Here is a 24108-nt window from a genome sequence, read left to right on the forward strand (position 1 = left end):
CCGTTGCGTCCTTATTTGGAAAGCCGGTGGTTTAGCACCTAATTGAACATAATTAGACTGCTGTAGTTCTTATTTCTCCTCCGGTTTATGATCATACGGACTATTCATTTGCCACACTATAATAGCACATGCAGTGTTTGTGATTTAAAATAGCTAGATTTATTTATCGGTACCATTTTTATTATTATTATTATTTTTTTAAAGAGCTCGATCGTTCATGGATTCGAACACAAAGTTGTAACGGCCAGAAAAAGAGGTGGATAGGCAGAGCACATTCCCTAAGTGTGCCACGAATACTAATGAGCCTTCTTCAGCAGCAGGACAACCTGGAAAGAGAGAGATAAAGGCGAGAGGAGGGCAGGATAAGAAAGAGAGGACAAGTCACTAAGGAGAAGAGAAGTGAGAGATGAGATCTATCAGCCAGAGCAGCAAAAGGAAAAACACAGACCACATCAAGTTAAAAACACAGACAGAAAGGCAGAGACAGGTGTGCTTTCATGCCTGGGTTTCACTGCTGAGCAAAGCAGACAGCCAGGTCTAGGCTCTCTTATACTAAACACAACAAAAGGGCTTTCATTAGGAAACATTTCTCTACAGTGGACTGATTGATAGCGGTATACTTCTGTGCATTTTAACATTAGCACTTCCGAATATCTTTTATGGAAATTGAGCCTCGTGAGTGAGACATTGATGAATGAGACAGTGTCACTAGTTAATTGACATAGTTTCCTTCTAACATATATATTTTAATTGATGAGGGTAATTTGCAATGAGCGAGAGACAGTTCAATTCTAATAAACCAAGAATGGGTATAAAATGGTCAAAATGTGAAATGTGAAAGTTTCTGATGAAGGTCACATTGATAAGTCGGAGACAGACTGAGAGAGAGAGAGAGAGAGAGAGAGAGAGAGAGAGAGAGAGAGAGAGAGAGAGAGAGAGAGAGAGAGAGAGGGAGAGAGAGAGAGAGAGAAACAGCTGGTCATGGATGAGTAGAGCAGTGGGTAAACTGAGCTCAAACGACTCTCTGGGCCAAACCCAATGTTATCCAACACTGATTCAGTCTTATTGGTGGGAGCCTATGGGTTTGCCGTCTTACACAGGATCATTGCACATTATAATTGCCTGGGACAGCAGGGTGTTCAGCAGAACCCAAGATACATGTCCAATAGCCTGAAGAAATCCCCAGGAGTTCGCCCATTCCTCACTGTCCACATCTGCACAAGTGTCTTTATTTCACTCATTTCCAAGGACTGCCAGAGTCAGCTCAACCATTTCTTGAAGTTAAAATGAGCATTAGGATAATTTGAGTTTGATGTTGTCCCTGAAGTGTGAGGTGTTTCGTGCTTGTTCAGCATTTGCAGGCAGGCAAATAAGACTGGTGCCTGTGTTCCACAGCTATCGCTATTGCACATCATTCAGGGAACAATTATGTTTCACATCTAAATTTGCTTTGGAACCCCAGAAAAGGGGCACAAGCTGAAATTATGTGCTGATTGCTGTTTTACTACAACATTCTTACTCAGCTTCCACACTTTTTGAGCCACTAACTGTGCATTTCTTTGAGATTTTTCAGGTTGTTATCTGAAATGTCACTTCTCCTCCACCCATGTTTCACAGCCAATTACTCAGAATCAAAGCTTTTATGGTTCACTTGTAACATGGACTAATTCCTGCTGCTTATTCTCACTCAGGGTTCAGTGTTTCATGTCCAAAATGCTTTTTTTACATGTTTTGCTACATGTTGTTATAATATGATTTGTGTCTTTGTTTGTTTGGTTTTTTCAGATGAGTTTAAGACCTTTCTGAAGAAGCTGCCCACGGATCACTTTTTGAATACTTCAGCTATCCTGAAGTTCTGGAGTTTGGACACAGCCTTGCAGAGGCGCCACGCTCAGCTGGAGACCAGCACAAAACTAATCTTTGGCAAAGCTAACAAAATTGTGCGAAAACTCTTTACCCTCAGCAAGCGCTGTCCCAAACAGCCAAAGATCAACCTGCCCAAAGAAAGGTAATGTGCCTTTTTTACTTTTAATATTGTACTTACTTAATAGAATGTACTAGATTTAGCATTAAGATAAGATGAGGTAAGATAAATAAAATAAAATTATTATTAAAGAAAAATTATTAAAGAAATTATTATTTCTTTAAAAAAAAAATCTAAGAAGTCTACAATGCAATTACAGTAGTCACCCATGGCACGATTTAGGATGGGGTTTGGGTTAGGGGTAAGTGTGCTTGGGATATATATACTGTTGTGCAGTCTGTTCTTGTGTAAAAAATCTTGTAACACTTTCCAGAAGGTAGAGAACCAAAGAGATTGAGTGCACAATGCTGTGTACATGTATCCTAGCTTTTTTAACTTTTCATAGGAAGTGCGATGTCTATTGTGCTTCTTGCACTTGGTACAAAAACCATAACATATCAGATCCTTGTGAAGGAGACCAAGAGGAGCTTACCCTTTCCTACTTCTTTATCTATAGGCAAAAACAGGAGTGCTCCTCAACCTCCTGATCTCAACGACATTTCTGCTTGGTGTTACCTTGTAGTCTTGTTTTCTTCTTGATATTTAATATCATTCACGCTAAGGTGATGTCCTCTGATATTTTGGCTAGGGTGTTAAAAGAGTGGATCAGAATGCAATCAGGTGTGTACGCAAAGCAAAGAAAGATGTTGAAGTGACAGCTCTTCTGCTTGTGTCCAAGACTGATCTGCCATTTAAGCAAGTCAAGTTCTTAGGCGTGAGCCGCTAAAAATATTTAACAAGTGATTTTTAGTATTAAGAACTGAAATAAAAACATTTTAAAACATCATTACAATCGCCAGGCTTCCGGCATTAAGACCATCTGTGTCATCTGTGTATCTGCTTGCTCAGAGAGGATGATGGCTTTAATAGTGTATCTATTATCGATGATGGCTTTAATAGTGTAACAGAAGGTGACAGTTGCTTCATTGTTGACCTTTTCCAACTAGGAATGGTGGTGGAGTTCAGGGACTATATCGTGTTATTTATGTTGATAAACATCTCAAATGCAGTCTAGGACTGGCTGTTTGTTCATTCTAATTTGCAAGTTTTTGGTTGTAAATCAGCACAGTAATTGTGACAAGGCTTTAATTCTGGTTGCCAATGTAGACAAAGAACTGTTTTGCAATGGCAGCGACGTATTGCTTGGAATGAGTGAGGTCTTATTTTTGTAAAACTTTATAGCTTTGCATCCCATATGGCCATTTTTATGAGGGCAGTCATAAATGCTGTGTCACATGACCTGAGCAGAAACTATACCTTGGGGTTCAACCATTAATTTTGCTAGTTTTTTTGTTAAAATATCCATGTAGAATTTAGGTAGGAATGTCTTAAAGTTCGTTCAGTTCAATTCAGTTTGTGCACTTTCCTGCTATTATTGTAACACCGTCTAGGACTGAAGTGTTGTCCAGAGCTACATTGTGAAAGCTGTGATGATGATGGCTGTAAATTATTTTCGTGTCATCTTTTGTCTATGTAGACACGGGAAAAAAGAGTAGATCAGGATATTTAATCTAACCTAATCATTACAAACTGTTACAAAGGTATCCTAAGGCAGCGTTAATAATATGGAAAGAGCATTTGATAATGGTTGATAGATGGTGCTAAATGATTAAATAAAAATGCGTATCTTCACTGCTACTACAGTATACTGCCGTCTGTCATCTATGTGAAGTGCACATCACACTTGCTAGTTTAACAGTACAGATCAGGATGAGAAGTGTGATTTAATTTTCCCCATCTTAATGAACACCTTTACAACAGCACAACACACAACATTCTTCTGAATCATTTTTAGACATGAGTGTGAATTACATCAAGCACAGCACACAGGCGTTGATTTTAGATAACTGTAGACATTTCACCGAAGCGCACGGATGAACTACTGTTCATCCGTTTTATTTAAACAAAGGGAGATGTAAGTTTGCATACACTGTATAGATCTGGTGTGAATTCTGAATATAATGTCTGTAAATGCTGAGCAGGAGTGTTGTTGTTTTTTTTAATTATTATTCTAGAGCCAAATGAAACCCGGATGTGAGACAGATTTGGCTCACTGGCCTTGTGTTTGCCGCATGTGGTCTTAAGCAGAAAACATGAAAAGATGACGTCATTTACATTCCTTAATATTCGGTATTTGGAAATAAAATAAACCCACAGCATAACTAGCATTACTTCAGTTGACAAACCATGAACTTCAGCACTGCTTACACCAAACAGACAAAAAAGAAAAACAATTTCGATGAGCTTCAGTTCTTCATTTTGCCAGTTAACAACTGATAATAACCATTAATTAAGATGTTGTTCATTGGCATTAATTTCGCTTCTTAACGTCATTGTTGATTATTTGACTTGTTTGGTTTATCATAAAAAAAACTAATACATTACATAAAAAGCATATTTATTCTAATTCAGGTGTTTCATAAAAATCAGACGTGTTAACATGAATGACCACTAAGGTTAAAAAGGAATTTGTTTGGCATTTGATGCTGTGTGGGCTGCAATGTGGGATGTAATAGTATGAAGCTGCAGTCGAAATCAAAGTGAAGGCAGAAAAGATGGAACAAGAATAGCTAGAGAGAGATGTGAGATACATGAGACAGACAAAGAAGATGTAACAGACAGAGATGTTTAGCTTCTCTAAGCCAGATTGAAAAGACCTTTTGTGCAGTGTGGTTAGTGTATGTGCACTGTAATGAAGTGCTCGAAGAGAGTGGCAGGTCGTAGTTAACGTGCTCTACTGTGAAGACTTTCACTCTGCTCTGACAAGCCACATGCCATTTTGAGGCACTGCTCTAATAAAATGCAGCTCCCATGGACACGGACAGTGAAAAAAAAACCTCGGCTTAAGTGTCACCCTGAATTCTAATCAAAATGTGTCTATAGAGAATACGTATAAATCAGTTTAGTCAGCTTTGGGTCGGAGGCAGATCTAATAAATGACATATCACTTAGCCAAATGTTTTCTTGAGCTGATTTCATTATATGTAAACATTTGTAAACAGAAAGCTTTTGTCTGCATTTGTCATATTAAGAGGCAGTGTATTCAGGAAATGACATGGACAAGGAATAATCCCTGTGCTCCTGGTTGAATGTGCTTCAAAACTGAGTACCTAGTTGATATTTTTTAAATATCTGATTGTTTAAAATGCATCTCAGTTAGGCCCTGTGTTACAGAAGGTATGTAGACTCAATCCAGGCAATAGCAAGTGACAGGCAGACGAGCCACTGGAGGACAGAGGGGGTTGTAATTTATGAGTGTGAGAAAATCAGGGGGCACGGTGGCTTAGTGGTTAGCATGTTTCCCTCACACTTCCAGGGTCAAGGGTTCGATTCCCGCCTCCTCCTTGTGTGTGTGTGGAGTTTGCATGTTCTCCCCGTGCCTCGGGGGTTTCCTCCGGGTACTCCGGTTTCCTCCCCGGTCCAAAGACATGCATGGTAGGTTGATTGGCATCTCTGGAAAATTGTCCATAGTGTGTGAGGGTGTGAGTGAATGAGAGTGTGTGTGTGCCCTGTGATGGGTTGGCACTCCGTCCAGGGTGTACAGTATCCTGCCCTGATGCCCAATGACGCCTGAGATAGGCACAGGCTCCCCGTGACCCGAGAAGTTCGGATAGGCGGTAGAAAAAAAAATTAATGAATGAAAGAAATTTGGTGTTCCTAAGTTTTGGTGAAGTATGTTAGAAGGTAATGGATGAATCTGCTAAGCCAATTGCTTTTATCAGCGCAACATGACCCTAGCTAAATAGGATGATGAAACAGGAATCTAAAACAGTCTATTGCTCCACTTCTACTTTTTCATTGGGTTTATATTAGGAGAGTTGGCTGGCTCTTGTCTAATAATCCTACCAGTCAATAGACATGAGATGTGTCGAGGTCATTAAGTGGAATGAAAATACATCCAGTCCTAATACTCTATAAACTTTCAGGCAGTTTAGCAAATGTTATTATCATGCCCTGACAGAGCTTATGTAATTTTCTTGCATTAAACAAAGCAGTCAATTATGCGTTTCTAATTATTTCAGATTGTTTCTGTGCTAATGGCTGTCCTCTCTCCTGCAGGACATTGGGTTTCTGGTTGAACAGAGTTCAGTCTCTGTTGTACTGCAACGAGCATGGAGTTCTTGGATCTTTCTCAGAGGAAGTGCATTACTGCTTGTGTCCTACAGAACAGGGCAACATTTGCCAGGGTACAGTTCCTTGTCAGGTGGGCGATAGTACACTGTGTTCCTTGTGTGCCCCGGACAATGTAACCCGCTGTGGCACATGCATGCCTGGAAGCTTCCTGCAGCTGGGTACATGCCGGCCAGCCGTGGCCATCTCACTAGACCATTATGTGAACTTTGACCTGGACATGGTAGATGCAGAAGTACACCACCTGCTGCAGCGTCTGGATGGGCGTCTGGAGGTGCGTGCAATCTACATTAGCAACGATGTGCGTTTGGGTAGCTGGTTCAACCCAGCTTGGCGTAAGCGTATGCTGCTTACACTCAAGAGCAACAAGAACAAGTCCAACCTGGTGCACATGCTCATGGGAATCTCTTTCCAGATCTGCACCACACAAAACAGCACGTTGGAGCCTGTGCCTGCCATCTACGTCAACCCATTTGGGGGAAGCCATTCAGAGAGCTGGTTCATGCCCGTCAAGCAGAATGACTTCCCTGACTGGCAGCGAACTAAACTGGACACGCCACTGCCATGTTACAATTGGACGCTGGCGATGGGCACTAAATGGAAGTCCTTCTTCGAGACAGTGCATGTCTACTTGCGCAGCCGTATCCTCACAGATGACCCAGGTGTCAACGAGACCCTTTTCTATGAGCCGTTGGAAATGGATTCTGCTAACCTGGGGTACATGAAGATCAACAGTCTGAGGGTATTCGGTTATAGCATGCACTTCGATTCCGATAGTGTCAAGGAGCTGATCTCACAGTTGGACTACCCATACACACAGGGCACACAGGACGCTGCTTTTCTGGCACTTATGGAGATTCGTGACCGTGTAAATCGACTCACGCCACCTGCCGAACGCCCGCTCGACCTCTTCTCTTGCCTGCTTCGCCACCGGCTCAAGCTCTCAGCCAGTGAGGTGGCGCGTGTCCGCGACTCGCTTCACAGCTTCAGTGCCAAGTTGCCCAGTTCCTCTAAACCTGAACTCGCCCAGCTGTGCAGCTAGCTCATACAATTCTCTCCTGCCTGGGAGTGTATGTGTGTGTGTGTGTGTGTGTGTGTGTGTGTGTGTGTGTGTGTGTGTGTGTGTGTGTGTGTGTGTGTGTGTGTGTGTGTGTGTGCGTGCGTGTGTTTCCAATAAGAAAGAGGGAGAATTCAGCCAGCTGTGCAGCTAGATCACATGATTCTCTCCTGCACTTTCCTCTACTATTTTATCTGACTTCTGAAATCTTGTATTGAAAAGTTGTATATACTGTATTTAACGCAGGACTGCGATGCCCTTATGAAATGGAATCTTTGTATTCAGAAATGTGGCTGACTGAAATATCAAGGCATGAATGGTAAGTTTGTTTCCACATCTTTTTTGATCTTGGATAATATTCTACAGCCAGGGTGTGTGCGTGTGTGTGCGTGCGTGTGTGTGCGTGTGTGTGTGTGTGTGTGTGTGTGTGTGTGAGTGTGTGTGTGTGTGTGTGTTTGTGTGTGTGTGTGTGTGTGTGTGTGTGTGTGTGTGTGTGTGTGTGTGTGTGTGTGTGTGTGTGTTTGTGTGTGTGTGTGTGTGTGTGTTTGTGTGTGTGTGTGTGTGTGTGTGTTTGTGTGTGTGTGTGTGTGTGTGTTTGTGTGTGTGTGTGTGTGTGTGTGTGTGTGTGTGTGTGTGTGTGTGTGTGTGTGTGTGTGTGTGTGTGTGTGTGCGTGTGAATATGAAAGAGAAAGAGAGAAAGAACTGGCCAGCACTGCAGCTAGCTGGTTTGATTCTCTCTTGCTTAGGCGTGTTTGTGTTGGTCAGAATGTGAATGAGAACTGCAGGGCAGAGCGGTACACAGATTATTTTGAAAAAGAGTGTCCGTGTTCTTGTGGATTTAGTTTTTTTAAGCCTGCCACATCCGAGCAGCAAAACTGAACCGACTGTAAGTTGTGACTGACACGCGAATAGCATCTCGTACATCTGAATGTTAACACAGACTTAATCAAGTTGTGCTTTTGAGTGAAGCTTGAAGAGACAGAACTGCATCCTGGCCTTTTCTGTGGAACGATGTAAAAACATGACATGTCTGCTCTTTTTCTATGTGTTCGGAGATGTTCATTTGATTACTCTATTTGAAAAAGGGCATAGCTGATGACGATGACATTCATATAAATTTAATGGTGAAATTTGGTTATACAGTAATAGCTTAAAGACACAGGTTTAATTTACTTTTCTATTTTTATCTGATGTCCTAAATCCTGTATTGAGAGATGTTTCTCTGTATTTATTACTGGATTGAGATGCAGATTCTTCATATTGAGAGATATGACAAAAAAAAAAAAGGAAAAAAAAAAAAAGATTAACATCATGGCAAACTGTCTTATTTAAATGTTTCAATCTTTCAGATGTTGATCTTATTATAACATTACATTGTGGGCAGCTTTGTAAATATCGCTCTGTCATTAATACTCATTCAGGATGTGAAAGCTGCACATTGCTCTATTAAATATAAATGGCTCATCACTCTTATGAATTGAATGAATTTGTAATTTTTTTTTTTTTTTTTTTGGAACAGGCAAAGACCAAAAACATTTCTTACTCGACAAAAACACGTATCTGTTGCCTTATGAAGTGGAGTTTGTGTTCGGATATTAAAGCACACTTGGTCAGCTGTGTCGTTATTATATTATAAAAAAAAAAAAAAAAAAAAAAAAGGTAGTGTTGTTCATTTTGCCTGAGTTTTCTTTTCTTCTTTGTTTTTTTTTTCAACTCTAATTTTAATTACAGTATCTAATACTATGTAAAAGAAAAATAAATAAATCTAATTTATGATTGACGTACTCTGTGAGAAATAGACGTATCTGCTCTGTACAAAACCACAAAACTCTTTAAAAACCTACTTTAATAGCTGGATCATAACATTTCCGTTTTCCAACAGTTTCCCAACCACTAATTAACTCCTCTCAATGACTCCTGCTATACCTTTGAATTCTTTCAAGCGTCTGTGAAACTAAAAGCAATCAAGCATGAGGTTATTTAATGTGTTTCATGGTCATTTTTGCATCGAAATTCACGTCACGTCTCCTTCATAACACACGCATGTGACACAATAGAGCGCTGGATGTTGTTTATATCCGTGTCCTGATGTCCATCATTCATCTGTCATTCATCAAACAAATTTATTTGATTTTGTCCTTATCTGTGGAAACCTAGAGCTTGTCAGCACGTCCTGCAAATCAATGTCCTGAAATTACCAGCTTTATGTTAGGATGAGACAAATGTTCTTGTCATATAAATAGCAGCATTAATTAGGCGAGGAAGCAATTTGCTAGATTGTCACTAAGGCCTGTAAAATCTCTGTCTGTCAGAACTAAGTCATCGAGCAGCCTGAGCAGGAAAGAAATATATGTGTAGGACGGAGTTCGCAGCCGTAGACTGCTCATATTTTTTATTTCGCTCCGATTCTTTAGCTAATCATCGAGGTGTGGGAGAGTCGCTGATTAATCACGAAGGTCTTCTGTAAGTATCGCCGCACTCTAAAGGAGAAATAAACGTAGGGAATATTCCTGTGATTGATTATTTATGATGGTTGTATTGCCTTTGGGCATGAGGTTGTTTATGCACTGAATTTATGAAAAATATAATTGTGCATGATTTAGATCCTGCATTTACTTTCCCTCCCGAGAAACATGTCTCATCTAATTACGCCAGCTACATACATACTGTAGCAGCCAGAATTACCTGTATGAGGTCCCTTAAGTGCTTTACCCGTAAATTTCTGAGTCGTATCAGAAAACTGTCTCCCACGTTCAAGTGCTTTGATGTGGAACCCTGTTTTAAAATCTGTTATTAAAAAATGTTGAATCTAAATTCATTTAAATGCCAAGTAGCAGGTTTATCACTGATGAAATTCAAGATTTGTTATTAATCATTAATAAATGATTTGTTTGGTTGTTTGTGGGGAAATTTATTTACTTGTTTGTTCAGTTTTCAAAAATTCCATTTCTCCGTTTAACTTGCGGACTTATGAGTACCACTTAACTTTAAAAGCTTCATTGTTTCCTGCATGTGTTCCATAGATGGTTAAGTTGGTTTCCATAACCATGCAGAATAAATCATGTAAGAGAGAGAGAGAGAGAGAGAGAGAGAGAGAGAGAGAGAGAGAGAGAGAGAGAGAGAGAGAGAGAGAGAGAAATAATTAATAGTTCCACATCTCCAGCAATAAAAAAATACTTTCTGCATTGCCTAACAAAGGTTATATCTATCTCTAATGCTAAAAACTTTGGCTTTGTTCTTAACAGCTCAGGTTGTTAAAACAAAATAAAAAACAATAAAAATAAAAAAACAAAGTTCTCCAGGCTGCAACTGGTTTCATTTAAAAACCATTAACACCAATAGGGTTTATGGGTTCACAGTCTTCAATTGCTGATTTCATAGATCTCAATTAAACACAAATAAACTGCTGAAAAGTTTTGTTTGTTTTTTTTAAATTTATAATTAGCATTCAGGTAGTAAGGTTGAGGTTATTATTAATTTACAACCTAAAGATCTAATAACTATTCCACTGTCATTCAGAATCCTTCCCAAGGCTTTTCTTCCAGGAGAATTGTGCTTTATAACTTGAGTCACTCAGCATAGGCTTAAAAAAAGGTTTTGAACCTTAAAACCTGCCTTGATTTGTCCTTCTGGGAAATCCCATAACAATTCTTGGTAGAACATTATAACAGGGTGCTAATCTAAAGCAGGTAAAGCTCAGAACATTGAACTGTTTAAAGAATATGGAAATTCGTAAATTTAGCGCAACCCATGATGTGATTAGGGCATTTATTCTTATCCCGGATTTATTAGTGTGCTTTGAAGAGTGCAAAGGCTATCATTAAGAGCACGGGTCATCAACTGAAAAAACTTCCCGTAGTTCAGCAAGTCTATTTTCACTGCACAGTTGAGACTTACTGTGTAACACATTTATGTAAATTATTTTTGCTGAAAGCAGCTCATCAAAAACAGAAAGCGTTTCCACGGGCTTTCATTTTTTATTTTTAATTTCATTTAAATCTCTCTGGTCTGCTGATTAGAGAACATAGCTGTTTAAAATGAAAATGACATTTAAACACAACTGGGCCTGTGAGAAATCTCTTTATTCTCTGCTTCCAGTTCAAACCAGAGTCTGTGGTGCTAATGAACAGTGTTAATGTAAAGCGTTAGTGCAAAACAAAACATAACCACTTCTACTTGATTTGTCTTTACAGCCAAAAACTAAGCACTTACAAACAAACTATTATCACCATTTAGATATGTTAAGTTCCTTTTTTATGAATTACTGTATATAAAGCTGGATCTTTACGATCATGAAGGTTTTTTCTCTTCATGATTGGTCAGAACTACCGTCGTACTGTACAAACGTCCTGACTGGGCCTAGTCTGGTCTACATTACATTACTTTACATTTCAGACATTTTCATTACCTTCACAATCCATATTTCATATCCTGCATAATCTGTCATAGCTACACAAATACACAAATCACAAACTATACTGAACTTTAGAGTGTCTCATCCAAAATGCCTTCAAACCTCTCTGAATTTTCACACTGAGATTTAATGAATAAACTCTTACAGATAGCTGTCAATGTCCAGAACCAAAGTGCTGAATGTAAATACTCACTCAATCCATTCAGTATCCAAATCTGATATAGCTCGATGAAGAGCATGAGTTATCAGCATGCGGTCCAGCAGACAGGATTCTTTTTGCTGATATGGGTTTGGTTTTGTACATTCTCACATGTATAATGTATTAGATGCAGATACCCTGATCCAGACAGAATGGCCATGATATAAAACACTGAAGTTTCTACTCTTACTATTTGATCAAAGCAGATTGTTTCTCTCAGTGTTTTAACAGGATGTAAATGTTCTTATATTAAATAATAAAAAGTGATGGAAATCTTTTACCCTGCAATGTCTGTAATAAATATACTGTTATGGATATGTGGAAAACATTTTTATACTATCTGGTATTCTGGTATGTGTTAACATTTTCTCTCTTAATTTCAAAAACAGGAACAGTTTTTACCATTTTTTTTATATTCTACATGTTTTTTTTTTGTGTGTTATATATAAAACAGATATATACAGTGGTACCCCGCTTATCGACCTTAATCCGTTCCTTAAAACCGGTCGAAATGCGAAAAGGTCGAAGAGCGAATGCAATTATCCCAAAGGAAATAATGGATACCCAATACTAAATAATACATAAAATAATACAGGTACATAAATAATATTGTATATAATACAGTAAAAAGTATAAATTAAAAACTTTACAAAAGTAACCAGAAAAATTATTGTACTGTACTGTACTTACTCGTTAAGTCGCAGTGATGGCTTGATGGAGTGGGCAGGAGGAGGCTGAGTGGTGGTGTTAGTTGGAGGAGGATGAGTATTGTATAAAGTATTGTATATACAATATACACGCACTAAATTGTTATATTGACCGCAAAATAACACTAATATTGTTCACAAACCGAAGTTTAATTTACGATAGATGCTCTCTCCACGAAGGCTGAGGCGAGACTGGGAAGATCCTTCCCCTCGCGCTACGTGGGTCGAGGTCGATAAGCGGGGATTTGGTCGTTCAGCGGGTGCAAATTTCGGTCGGAAAACCGTTCGCTAAGCGAAAAGGTCGATGTCCGAGCCAGTCGATAAGTGGCGTATCACTGTATATATAGATATATAAAACAGAGATTTTTTTCTAAAAATAGCAACATGAATAGTACGCACGTTAATCAAGTTGTCTTCAGAGGCATGAAGATAACATCTCACAGGCTTGTTCTACACACTGGGGTGCTGTATCATCAAGATCCAATACTGTAATATTAGTTTCCAATCTGTCTTTGAAAAGAAATTACACTTCTGAAGAAAAATAAAACCACATAATGTTCGGTAAATTTTACAGTTATGGAGCAAGCAGTCGATAAGCAATCTGGCAGATTAGGTTTAAAATATGGAGAACACTTTTTCACAAAGAAGCATTAAAAAATAAATGGTTTATGGCTATTGAATTGAGGTAGTGAATACTCAAAGTAAGAAAAAAATCTCAGTGGGAATCAAATAAATGTAAATATCATAAAAATCTTACTTTATTGGAATCACAGAGTGGGAAAAAGAAATGACCTTGTCGCTACACCATATGGCTCAACGTATGTGGACACCTAACCATCAAACATTCATATCAATTCAGTTTTATTTGTATTGTGCTTTTTTTACAATGTGCATTGTCTCAAAGCAGATTTACAGAAATCATTAAATCCAGAATAAAAATGACAAAGGTTCAAATTTTCCTTTTTTTTAGCGTTAATGAGCAAACCTGAGGCAAATTTGGCAAAAAAAAGTGCTGATACAATATGATGAAGAAACCGTGGAGGAACCAGACTCAAAAGGGAAGCCATCCTCATCTGGGAGACCTGAGAGTGTGATTATAAATCATTTCCTTTCTACAGCTGTATGTATAGCTTCGAGCAACTTATAAATATGAGCATAAATTCTGATATATGCTTGTTGAACATCTCATTGTAGATTTAGTGGCCCTTTGTTACTATAATAAGCCCCACTCTTCTATTCCTACAGAGTGTGTCTGTAGGAATTTGTGTTCATTCAGCCACAATAGCAATAATCAAAGGAGTTCAGTGGGGATGAGGTCAAACTTTTTCACCCCAACCTTGTCAAAAAATATATTTTGGAACCTCACTTTATGCACAGAGGTACTGTATTGTCTTGCTGGGACAGGTTCAGTGCTCTTAGTTCCAAAGGAGAAAATTCTTATGATAAACTCAGGTAGCAGTCAAGTTGGTTAGCACTTCCACATAACACTTACAGAAGCAGTCATTTTTGTACCGGATCAGTTTAGTAAGGAATTTAAAAAATAATAATAATTATAGTTTTTTTATATTATATTATAATTTACTAAAATATCAGCTGGGTGATCCCTACCGTGTCTCATCGAACTTTGTGCTAGAAAATCCTCCTTGAGTACTTGACATCATAGTCAACAATGATTACTGCTAAATATTTGGCAACATTTACACACACTGGATCAATTGGCAAGTTACAAAAAAAGTTACGATTATGCCTAAGGTGGATTTAGCAACCATATAGTTTTTTTTACAATGAATTTGCTTATGATATATAAATCTCATGTCTGGGAAAATTGGTAGGATGAAGATGTGGCTGAAATCCTGAGGTGGAAATAAATGGAAAAAAGTAATATACTTTGACTGATATTCTGAGGGAAAAAATATATATATTCTTTGTGATATAAAAGTAATATACTTTGCCGGTTAGTCTGAGAAAATGTACCAAAATGATGTGAAAATGTTTTATTTTGGACGTGTCTAACATTGCTTTGGGCTTGATTAACAAATGCATGGGTAAATGCAATCGGTATGCATAAATGTGTCTAAACCCTTGCTGGCTAAGTGTGATTTGATTGATTGTTGTGCCATGACAAATAGACGTAGGCCTAATCAATTTGTTTAGCAGCTGTCGACATGTCTGTGATCCCCTGTGCATCACATCTGCATCAAAACAGTGGAGAAAGTTTAACATTCTGTACAGTTTTCAAATGTTTAAATGGCCTAATAAAAGACAAAATATTCTCAACAGAATGGAGATGAAGCTTGGAGACTTGATTAATCTGTTATTATATCTCTAGTGTGAAGAGGCGGTGATACTTGTGCGTAAATGCCTCAGGTGATAAGAGAGACTGCATTGAAAAAAAAATTAGCATGTGAAAATATATTTTATACTTATTGTTATCTTTTATTTAGTATTTCCTGTCGAGATGGTTTGGTTGTTGGTAAATAAACTTTGCTTCAAGTGTTTATCCTAGAATAAGCCTGCCAATAGGATAAGGCAATTTTAAGCTTATAGGTACATATGGCTAGAAATAGGCTTATTGGTATTAAATTTCTTAAAATAATCTCATATTGAGAAATATTTACACACTGAGCACTTTATTAGAAACACTTAACAAACTGTTGGTGCCAGATAGACTGGTTTTGTGTTGTTTTTTTTATAACGGTTGATCTCCTGGGATTATCAGACACAACAGTCTCAATATAGAAAAAACATCAGTGAGCCACAGCTCTGTAGACAGAAACAACTTATTGATGAAAGAGTGCTTTAGGGAATGGCCAGACTGTTTCAAGTTGTCAGAAGGGCTGCAGTAACTCCGTTAATCACGTTCTACAATTGTAGTGAGATGAGAATCTTGAGGTGGATTAACTGAAGATGTCAGACAACAGCAGAAGGCATCTGCTCATCTATGTCAGGTTCCACTAATATATCAGCAGTATAAGTTCAGGCTGCACTTGGAATAGATTCTTCAATACCTGACAATTGAAGATTGTTAAATGTATCACCAATAGTATGAATCCATGCCCTCAACCTCCCTTATGTCAATAGTCTAGCCTGGCGTGAGGAATGTTTTCTTGACAAACATCTGTTAATACCAATCAATCATCACTTATAAACCACAGTCTATTTGCGCACTGTTGCTAACCATCTGCAACGCTTCGTGGTTACAATATGACCCGACTTCCCGTATACAATCTTCCTAGGCACCAGATCAGAATCCAGTAGAACACCTATTGGGATGTGGTAAAACAGGAGATTCATAGCATGAAAGTGCACCTGAAAAATCTGCAGGAATTGCGTAATGCATTCACGCCAGCCTGGACCAGAATCTCAAAGGATTGATTCCAGCATAATGTAGAATTCATGCCATGATGTATTGAGGCTGTTTTGAGAGCAAAGGGAGAATCTACCCTGTGTTAGTATAGTGATTCTAAATAAGTGATCAATGACTGTATGATGAAATACGATAGATGTGTAGTATGTACAGTATAGTGTGTGTGTGTGTGTGTGTGTGTGTGTGTGTGTGTGTGTGTGTGTGTGTGTGTGTGTGTGTGTGTGTGTGTGCGTGCATGCGTGTCTCTATGACTTGTCTCTGTGCATTGTGTATAGATAAGATGAAAAGAGGGAGATCTTAAATAGAAGCACATTTTCAGAGTCGATACCAAATTTTCAAAGTTGACATCAAGGTCTGTATCCAGAAAAGGCAAAACCTTAAAAGTTAGCCACACAAAATCCTGAATGCTAATTGTTGTTGTTCCTGTCTAACCACAATTCATTTTAACTTTTTGCTTTAACAAGACAAAGTACAAAAAAAGTTATATTCAAACTGTTTCTTCTACTCAAAGGAAATTAATTAATTATGAAGAATGACTGATGTCTAACAACAGTGTAGTCCAAATACTGACTAAATGCTCTGTGTTCATTATGCGTTCATTTAAAAACATTTAAATGATATAAAAAATATCAAATTGATAGGGGGGAAAAAAGGCAAAATGGATTGACATAGTGGCGGCCTTGGATGCAACCGAGATGTGTGAATCAATAAGCTGACAGTGGAATAAAAGAATGACAGATGAGCCAGAGCAAGCTGAAGGACATCAGTGAAGGAAGTCGAAGAGCGGAGCAGTGACTGATCATCTGACCACTAGCCCTAATGAGCTGTAATTATTTCACAGAAGGAAGCTGTTTTATTTGGTTCGAAGGGGAAAAGAAGCAGCAGTCAACAAATCAGTTTCCCACTTGAGAAAATAAGATCTGATGGGTCTGATGTTCCAAATCAATAATCTCCACCTGACTCTTTGATTTCAACTGGTTTACCGATTAAAACTGACTGAGTCATGGTTTATGTTCACTGCATGAAGGACGTTTCCCATGTCGGATTTCTTGGACCAAAGAAATTATATTCTAATTATGTATTTAGGAAAGTCTTAGCTCTACAGAGAAAGGCACAGCAGGTGATATGGAAAGGTGCAGTATAACTGATGGGACTTAATGTTCGAAAATACATGCAGAGCACATAAGAAAATAATGAAATAAAAGGGAAAAAAAACATCCTTGATATTCTTGTCTTTTGCCCCAGGCTATGAAAACATGAAGACAAACTCCTTATAATGGCTGCGGTCCATTTGAAGCTTAAAGAAGAAGAGAGGAAAATTCCCTCTGCGGTTTCTGACATTGAAATGCTTCATTTTGTAGGATCCCTGGTGTTTGATTCTGAAGAAGAACACAAATATATTTATTTTGTAAGGCCACTGGGTGAGATCTGAGATTAAACCGGGGTGTGAAATTCGTAATTTCTAAGGCAAGCAAGCTGATGTTCAACTGGCATAATAAGCATAATAGTACCCGGAGGAAACCCCCGAGGCACCGGGAGAACATGCAAACTCCACACACACAAGACGGAGGCGGGAATCGAACCCCCAACCCTGGAGGTGTGAGGCGAACATGCTAACCACTAAGCCCCCGTGCCTCCTCTATGATATACTATAAATTAATATTTTCATATTTCCCTTGCCTTCTGGTATTAATTGAAGTCTAAATGTATAAAAAGGAATAAAAAAAATCCACTTCTACCATTGGTCAGTAGACAGTAGTCGGTGTATGCAGACATGCTAAAAAAGCTTTAACTTTCATGTTGATTTGAGTGTGTGGGATGTTGCTGGAGAGTGTGGAGTCTTGAATTGCATACAATAAAGTCAGGTGTTGGGTAAGGGAAACAAATTCTTTCTTTTTTTTCTCATTCTAGGAGTGCAAAACAAGATAATAATTGTGCGCTCAAATTTCTGATTTATTTATAGATCCGCTGCTCCTTATAGCCCACGCAGACCACTGGCTGTACGCAGGACACTATATCTATCTGCTGGGTATCCAAAGTACAAATATTTGGAGAAAAGAGCAGATAGATAGTGGAATTGTGTTATATCACCAATTTATATCTTGTATCATTTATATTTACATTTACAGCATTTGGCAGACGCGCCTTATCCAGAGCGACGTACAGAAGTGCTTACATCTCTAACATTGAATACATTAATGCTGGTTTACTAGGTTACATACTTAAGATACCATGAGTTTAAAACATTTGTTCAAAGTTACAATGAAAAAGTGTCAAAGGTTTTTTTTTATTATTGTTTTAATGCAAAAGATAAGGAAAGAAGTGCTAGTTGAGGTGTTTCCTGAGTAAGTAGGTCTTCAACCTCTGCTTGAAAATAGCCAATGACTCAGCTGTCCGGACCTCTAGGGGAAGTCCACCACCTTGGTGCCAGAACAGAGAGGAGTCTTGTAGTATACTTGCCCTTTACCCTGAGAGATGGTGGAACCAGTATCAGATATCAGATCTTGTGGTAGATTACAAAAGGCAGATATATCCAGTGTGATATACTGAGAATTGCCAAAGGTTTGCTTATTCCCACCTCTGCATGCAAATTGAACAAATTTCTCCTAAATATCTCAAAGCTTTTTTCCCCAGTTGTTCTGTGTTATTTTCATAAGGGCAAAGTCAGAATCAGTGAATATTTCTCACGGAGCAAGTGGAATTCAGCCTCAAAGACAGCAGCAACAAGAGACTAGCACTGCATTAGCACTGGCCATGCCGTGCAGCGCTGCTGTAGAACTCTCTATATTTCTCTGCTCAGAAATGTGTGTTCATTGTTTGAGACTCTTTCAGGCAGCTCTTTGATTCTTGTTTATCCTGTTCCATTTCCCTGTTGTTTTTCTGAGCTTTTAGCCAGTTAATATTCTTTGCACAGCTTCCCTGTGCAGTATTCTAAGGCAAAACTCCCTCTGTCTTCTCAACTGTTCTTTTCTTCCTGCTGTGGCCATTTTAGGGGAAGAATAATAATTTAAAAAAAGATCTCCAGAAATGAATAAAAATCCATTTTTAATGATCTTTAATAGTAATGGTCAGAACAACATTTGACATATTTGTTAGCTTTAGTTTTTTTTAGTACTATTGTTGCTAAAGTCATGCAATAAAAACAAGCTTTAATGATCTTTACAAATGCACTGGTTAAGAGTTAAGAGTAAGACTTATCTTATTAGCTCGCTCCTTGTTTAGATTATTAATAGTTATTTGAACGGTATTCTCACAAACACCGTGACTCTGGATACGCTCCAATATCCAGTTACAGTAGCAGAAGGAATAAATCTAGCCTGTTCACATGAAAAACATTTGTTTCTAGCTGCACTTCACACATCAGATGTGTCTATTTTAACCAGCATTTCAATTTACACCCACTTAGGTTGACATGTGAATTACACATTTACAAAAATCATCCATCTTTTAGTGCATGCACAAATGTATTACATATGTTATATCTGTGATGAATTATGTCTCGACTGAAACAACCTTCGATTTGTCTTTGATCCTTTGATTCAATTGTTTAATAACATTTGCAGGATCATTTTTTATTCACCCTACAGGTACATTGGCCCAGGCTAGCTCACACAATCTGACTATAAATTCTCAATCAAAAACTAAAAAAAGAATAAACGTCCAAACTCACGAAGACTGGATTCCGACGAGGATTGGTTTACTGAAGGTCAAGCAAGACAGACAAAACAGCAGGTACCAAGGATATATTGACGTAATGACCCAAATTGCACTGAATTCCCGCTGGTCACAGTGCCCTTATGTACATTCCTCCTTTTCAGCCCTTTGCCAGATCATTTTTTCAGCTGGTTTCATCGTCCAGAGTTTGACCAATCACGTTTCAGCACTTGTCCGCTCGCTGCTCTCATATTCTTCACCTTGCAATTTTTCAATTCTTGCCTTTGCAAGCTTCTGGTTATCTCCAAAAAAATAGACATGTTTTCTCTCCTCAGTTTTTGGCTTAGATCATAGAGTTTCTTCACCTTGTGAAGCCCATGGACTTGTCAATACCGTTTACTTTATTTCAGTCTGAATCTTTAGGCCTGCTAGAGGTTTTTTGTTTAAAATGTAAACATGTTCCTGTAGTGATAATGGTGTTTATTAGTTTCCTCTATATTGTGTGCTTATCATACTCTATCCTCCTCTACAGAGGTGCACTTTGAGGCCTTACTTGTTAAGGAGTGGTGGTTTCTCACATACATCTTACCATGATAAATGTTTATTCTGATTCTGTTACTTTATCTCATGTGGGTCCTCTCTATTTCCTTTGGCCAAAGAATGACCCCATTACTTCCCTACTGTTTTTTGGCTTTTTCCACTGACTTAAATTAACTTCTTTCTTTTGCAAATCTGTCTGGAGATCTGTCTTGTAGCTGCCTGTTCTTCCGCCAGTCGCGTTTTGTAGTCAGACTGAGAATCTCGTAGCTTTTGTTGTTCAGTGATTTTTGACTTATTTAGTTTATACTGTATCAATGTTATTTAAAATCTCCTACAAACTATAGTTCAATATTTGCTTAGCGCTTTTAATGATGTACATTATAACAAAATAGCTTTAAAGAAATGTGTAAATTCAGGATATACATTTTAATTCATAAATTAATGAGCCCTTATAAAAAACAGAGGTTGATGGTCGTGAGGAAAAACTCACTTAGATAATATGAGGAAAAAACCTTGAGAGGAACCAGACTCATCTGGGAGACACCGGAAAGTGTTATTATAATGAATTTCCCTTCTAAAACTGCGGACAAAATGTGCAATTATGAAACCAGGAAATCATTCGAGATTTAACATGATGTCTCAAACCAGAGGTAGGGCATCAGGCTGGATCAAGCAGGTCCAGAGGTCAGGATCACAAGGATCTCAGGAGGAGAATTTTAATGAGCTTTATTTCCATGAGAAATATTTTCTGACTATTTATGCACATGTGCAGTTGTATACTAATGTCTGAACAAATTTCTCATCTCTATAAGAGCGATTATAGTTGTTGCTTAATTACTTTGATATATCTTTACAAATGCGCATGCACTAAACTGGGTTGTAAGAAACAAGGAAGGACCTTAGGCCTGTGCGTGAAAATAAGTTTGAGTAAAAAAGTCTCGGAACAAACGGGATTGGGAAATCCATACAGCAGCAGATTTTGAATGTCATACCCCCTGTTGTGCTGCTCCACCCACATCGGCACAGGAGCCCTTATTTATGACCATGCAAATAAAACCAGAAACAGAGCACAAACCAGAAAAGAAAATGGCCCACTTCCAAACAAATAAATAATCAGCGAGTGTTATTCAGCAAATGACACTAGTGTAGGTTAGTTAGAGGGATGTGGTAGCTCAGTGGTTAAGGTGTTGGGCTACTGATTGGAAGGTCATGAGTTCGAACCCCAGGTCAGCTGTGCCCCTGAGCAAGGCCCTTAACCCTCAGTTGCTCAGTTGTAAATACTGTAAATGTTAATGTAGTTTCACAGATCAGTGGTTAACTGCAACACTATCAGATAGACCAGGTTATATGACTATGCTCTAGATATTCATCTACTAAATTGAAGTTTGATTGATCTCTGTGGGAAACTCCCAGCTGTGTCTCTACTGTTAAAATTCTCAAACAATGACATGGATTGAATGAATTCATATTATTTAGTAAAGAATTCTGCTTTAATTTAATACCAATTGTTATTCTAATTTAATACCAATTGTTATTCTTGAGTTATAATTACGTGTTGAATGGTGAAAAAAAAAAACAAAAGCAAACGTGCATCAATATGTAGAAACATGTTACCAATGTCTAATTTATATCAGATTAACCTTTAAATGTTAACTTATGGTTTTTTCAGTTTTTTTAAGAAACCTCTTAAACCCCTTCTGAATGATTAAATGAAAATGACAGCAATTTGTGTGTGTGTACATATATATATCCCATATATATATATAGGGGCGAGTGGGGTAAGATGACCCAGTGGGTAAGTTGACCCACCCCCTGTTTCTGGGCAACTATGCAAATTTGGTGTAATGTGACCATACATTCTGAAGGACTCCATCATTTGTAATTTTTTGTGAAGAGGAGAAGCACATGGAACAAGAGATAAGTTGTTGTTGTTTTTCACAAAACACTTATTTGCTTGTTAAAGTTGATTTTTTGCATTTCAGGTATACTCGCTGTTGTGCCACAGCAAATTTATCCAGGTCTAAAGTTGTGTATGGTACATTTTGGTGATTTGTCAACATATAAACTCATGTGAATCAACAAGCTAAAAGTTAGCCTGAATTGCTAAGCTAGGCCATTTTTACCAAAATGGTGGCTATGGGGCAAAGTGAGCCAGATGATGTGGGGTAAATTGAACCAGTGGTTGGATCAATAAAGACACCTTTGCAGAGTTCTTCGAACATCTGGTTCAGCATACCAAGTGCTTCTCTGACCATCTCATAGTGCTACTACTTGATTTAAGCAAAGAGAAAGGGGATTGTTATGCTCACAATTCCACCCCACACATCTCATCACCTGCAGCTTCTGGACAAGAGTGTCTATGGTCCATTCAAGACCAATTACAGCCAGCATATACTGTACCACATCCCTGTATGTGTGAACAAAGCTTTCATGTCAGCAATGACACCATGGAATATCTGCTCTGGTTTCAGGTCCACAGGAATTTTTCCTTACAACAGAGATATTTTCTCTGATGCAGAGTTTGAACCATCCATGGTGTCAGACAGACCAAACCCTGATGTGCTGTCTACTTCTGTAGATCAACCCATGGCTTCAACCTCCACCTCTATGTAGGATCTGTCCCACTGAATGATGTGCTGAAGAAGCTTCCTAAACCTTGAAAGGTTGGACTTCAACTTTAACTGGTTTGTTTTGTGTTGTTTGAGGTAGCTTTAATAAATGACATTGTTTGGAAAGGTAAGTGTATTGTTAAAAAAACTTTTTTTTTGTATTTTGTATTTTGTGTTTTGTAAAGTTTTTTTTGTATTAAACTTGCATAAAATAGGATGGTCAATTTACCCCCAAATGGCTCAATTTACCCACTGACTGGGATCAACTTACCCCTAGCCTGGGGTAAGTTGAGTCACATGAACACTTTTTTTCTGAGGTCATATTTTCAAGGATCTATGTCATAGGTGCATTCTTATATTTTCAGTTGATAGGCAACATCCCAAATTAACAGTAGATGTCTTCGTTTTACTTCTGTCTAAATTTCCCTATATATATATATATATATATATATATATATATATATATATATATATATATATATATATATATATATATATGCAATATATTTTTTTTTTTTTCAGCTTTGGCTGTTTAATATAGCTTTGTTAAATTTCTACTTCAATTCAGTTTTATTATATATAGCACAAGTAACAATAGACAGTGTAAAAGAGCGGCCTTACTGAGATCCAGATATAGATGTTGATCCATAATGAGCAAGCAAGAGGAAACAGTGGGAAAGAAGAAAGAACATGGCATGAGAAAGAAACCCTGAGAGGAACAAAGTTCTCTTCAGCTGAGTGTTGTCAGGATGGTCAGCATGAGCAGCCTGATCTTTTATGAAGTCACAATACAGTATTAAAGTGAAGTTATAGAAAAAAAAAAGGGAACTGTAAGTACAATCTTTATTTAAGGTATCCAAGTCAGAGCACTGCATCTTAGAAAGTAAAAAATAACTTGAATATTTTTTAATTGATCTTGTATTTACTGTAATTATGTTACAATAACCTATATGTAATTAAATTTATGAAATGTATATGTTTTGTTCTACTGGCAGATACTTTTGTTATTTTTAAGCATTGACGCGTTTGTGAAGCAAAATAATCAGCCAATTGAAACAAGTTTAATAATCTTATGCGTGGTTTATTGAAATCTTATCTAATCTAACAGGAAATACTAGATTTCGTGTCATTTTGGGTAAACGTTTTGTCTAAAGCAGCAGTTGATGTGGACATTGTAAATACAAACAGCTACATAAACTAGTCGACTACTAGATTCTGTAGTTGCCTCTGTGATGACAAGGGAGTGGTCAAGTAGTCATTGGATTTCATTTTAAAGGATGTGGTAGCCTAGTGGTTAAGGTGTTGCCTAGGAAGGTTGTGAGATCAAATCTCAGGTCCACCAAGCTACCACTGCTGGGCCCCTGAGCAAGGCTCTTAACTCTGAAATGTAAATGTAAATTGTTCTGG

At 37.9% G+C, this 24108-nt stretch overlaps 1 protein-coding gene across 1 annotated transcript in view; it reads left to right on the forward strand.

The window, feature by feature from the left end:
* brinp2 (bone morphogenetic protein/retinoic acid inducible neural-specific 2) overlaps nucleotides 1–7318 on the forward strand; it is a 122656-nt gene extending 115338 nt beyond the window's left edge. Inside the window, exons 7-8 of the mRNA XM_027178827.2 lie at nucleotides 1786–2008; nucleotides 6083–7318. Of these exons, the coding sequence (XP_027034628.1) occupies nucleotides 1786–2008; nucleotides 6083–7196 (1337 nt within the window). The 3' untranslated portion in view covers nucleotides 7197–7318. The remainder of the gene's footprint in view (nucleotides 1–1785; nucleotides 2009–6082) is intronic.
* The last annotated feature ends 16790 nt before the right edge of the window (nucleotides 7319–24108 follow it).

This window comes from Tachysurus fulvidraco, chromosome 1, assembly GCF_022655615.1.
Source record: "Tachysurus fulvidraco isolate hzauxx_2018 chromosome 1, HZAU_PFXX_2.0, whole genome shotgun sequence".
NCBI classification, from domain to species: Eukaryota; Metazoa; Chordata; class Actinopteri; order Siluriformes; family Bagridae; genus Tachysurus; species Tachysurus fulvidraco.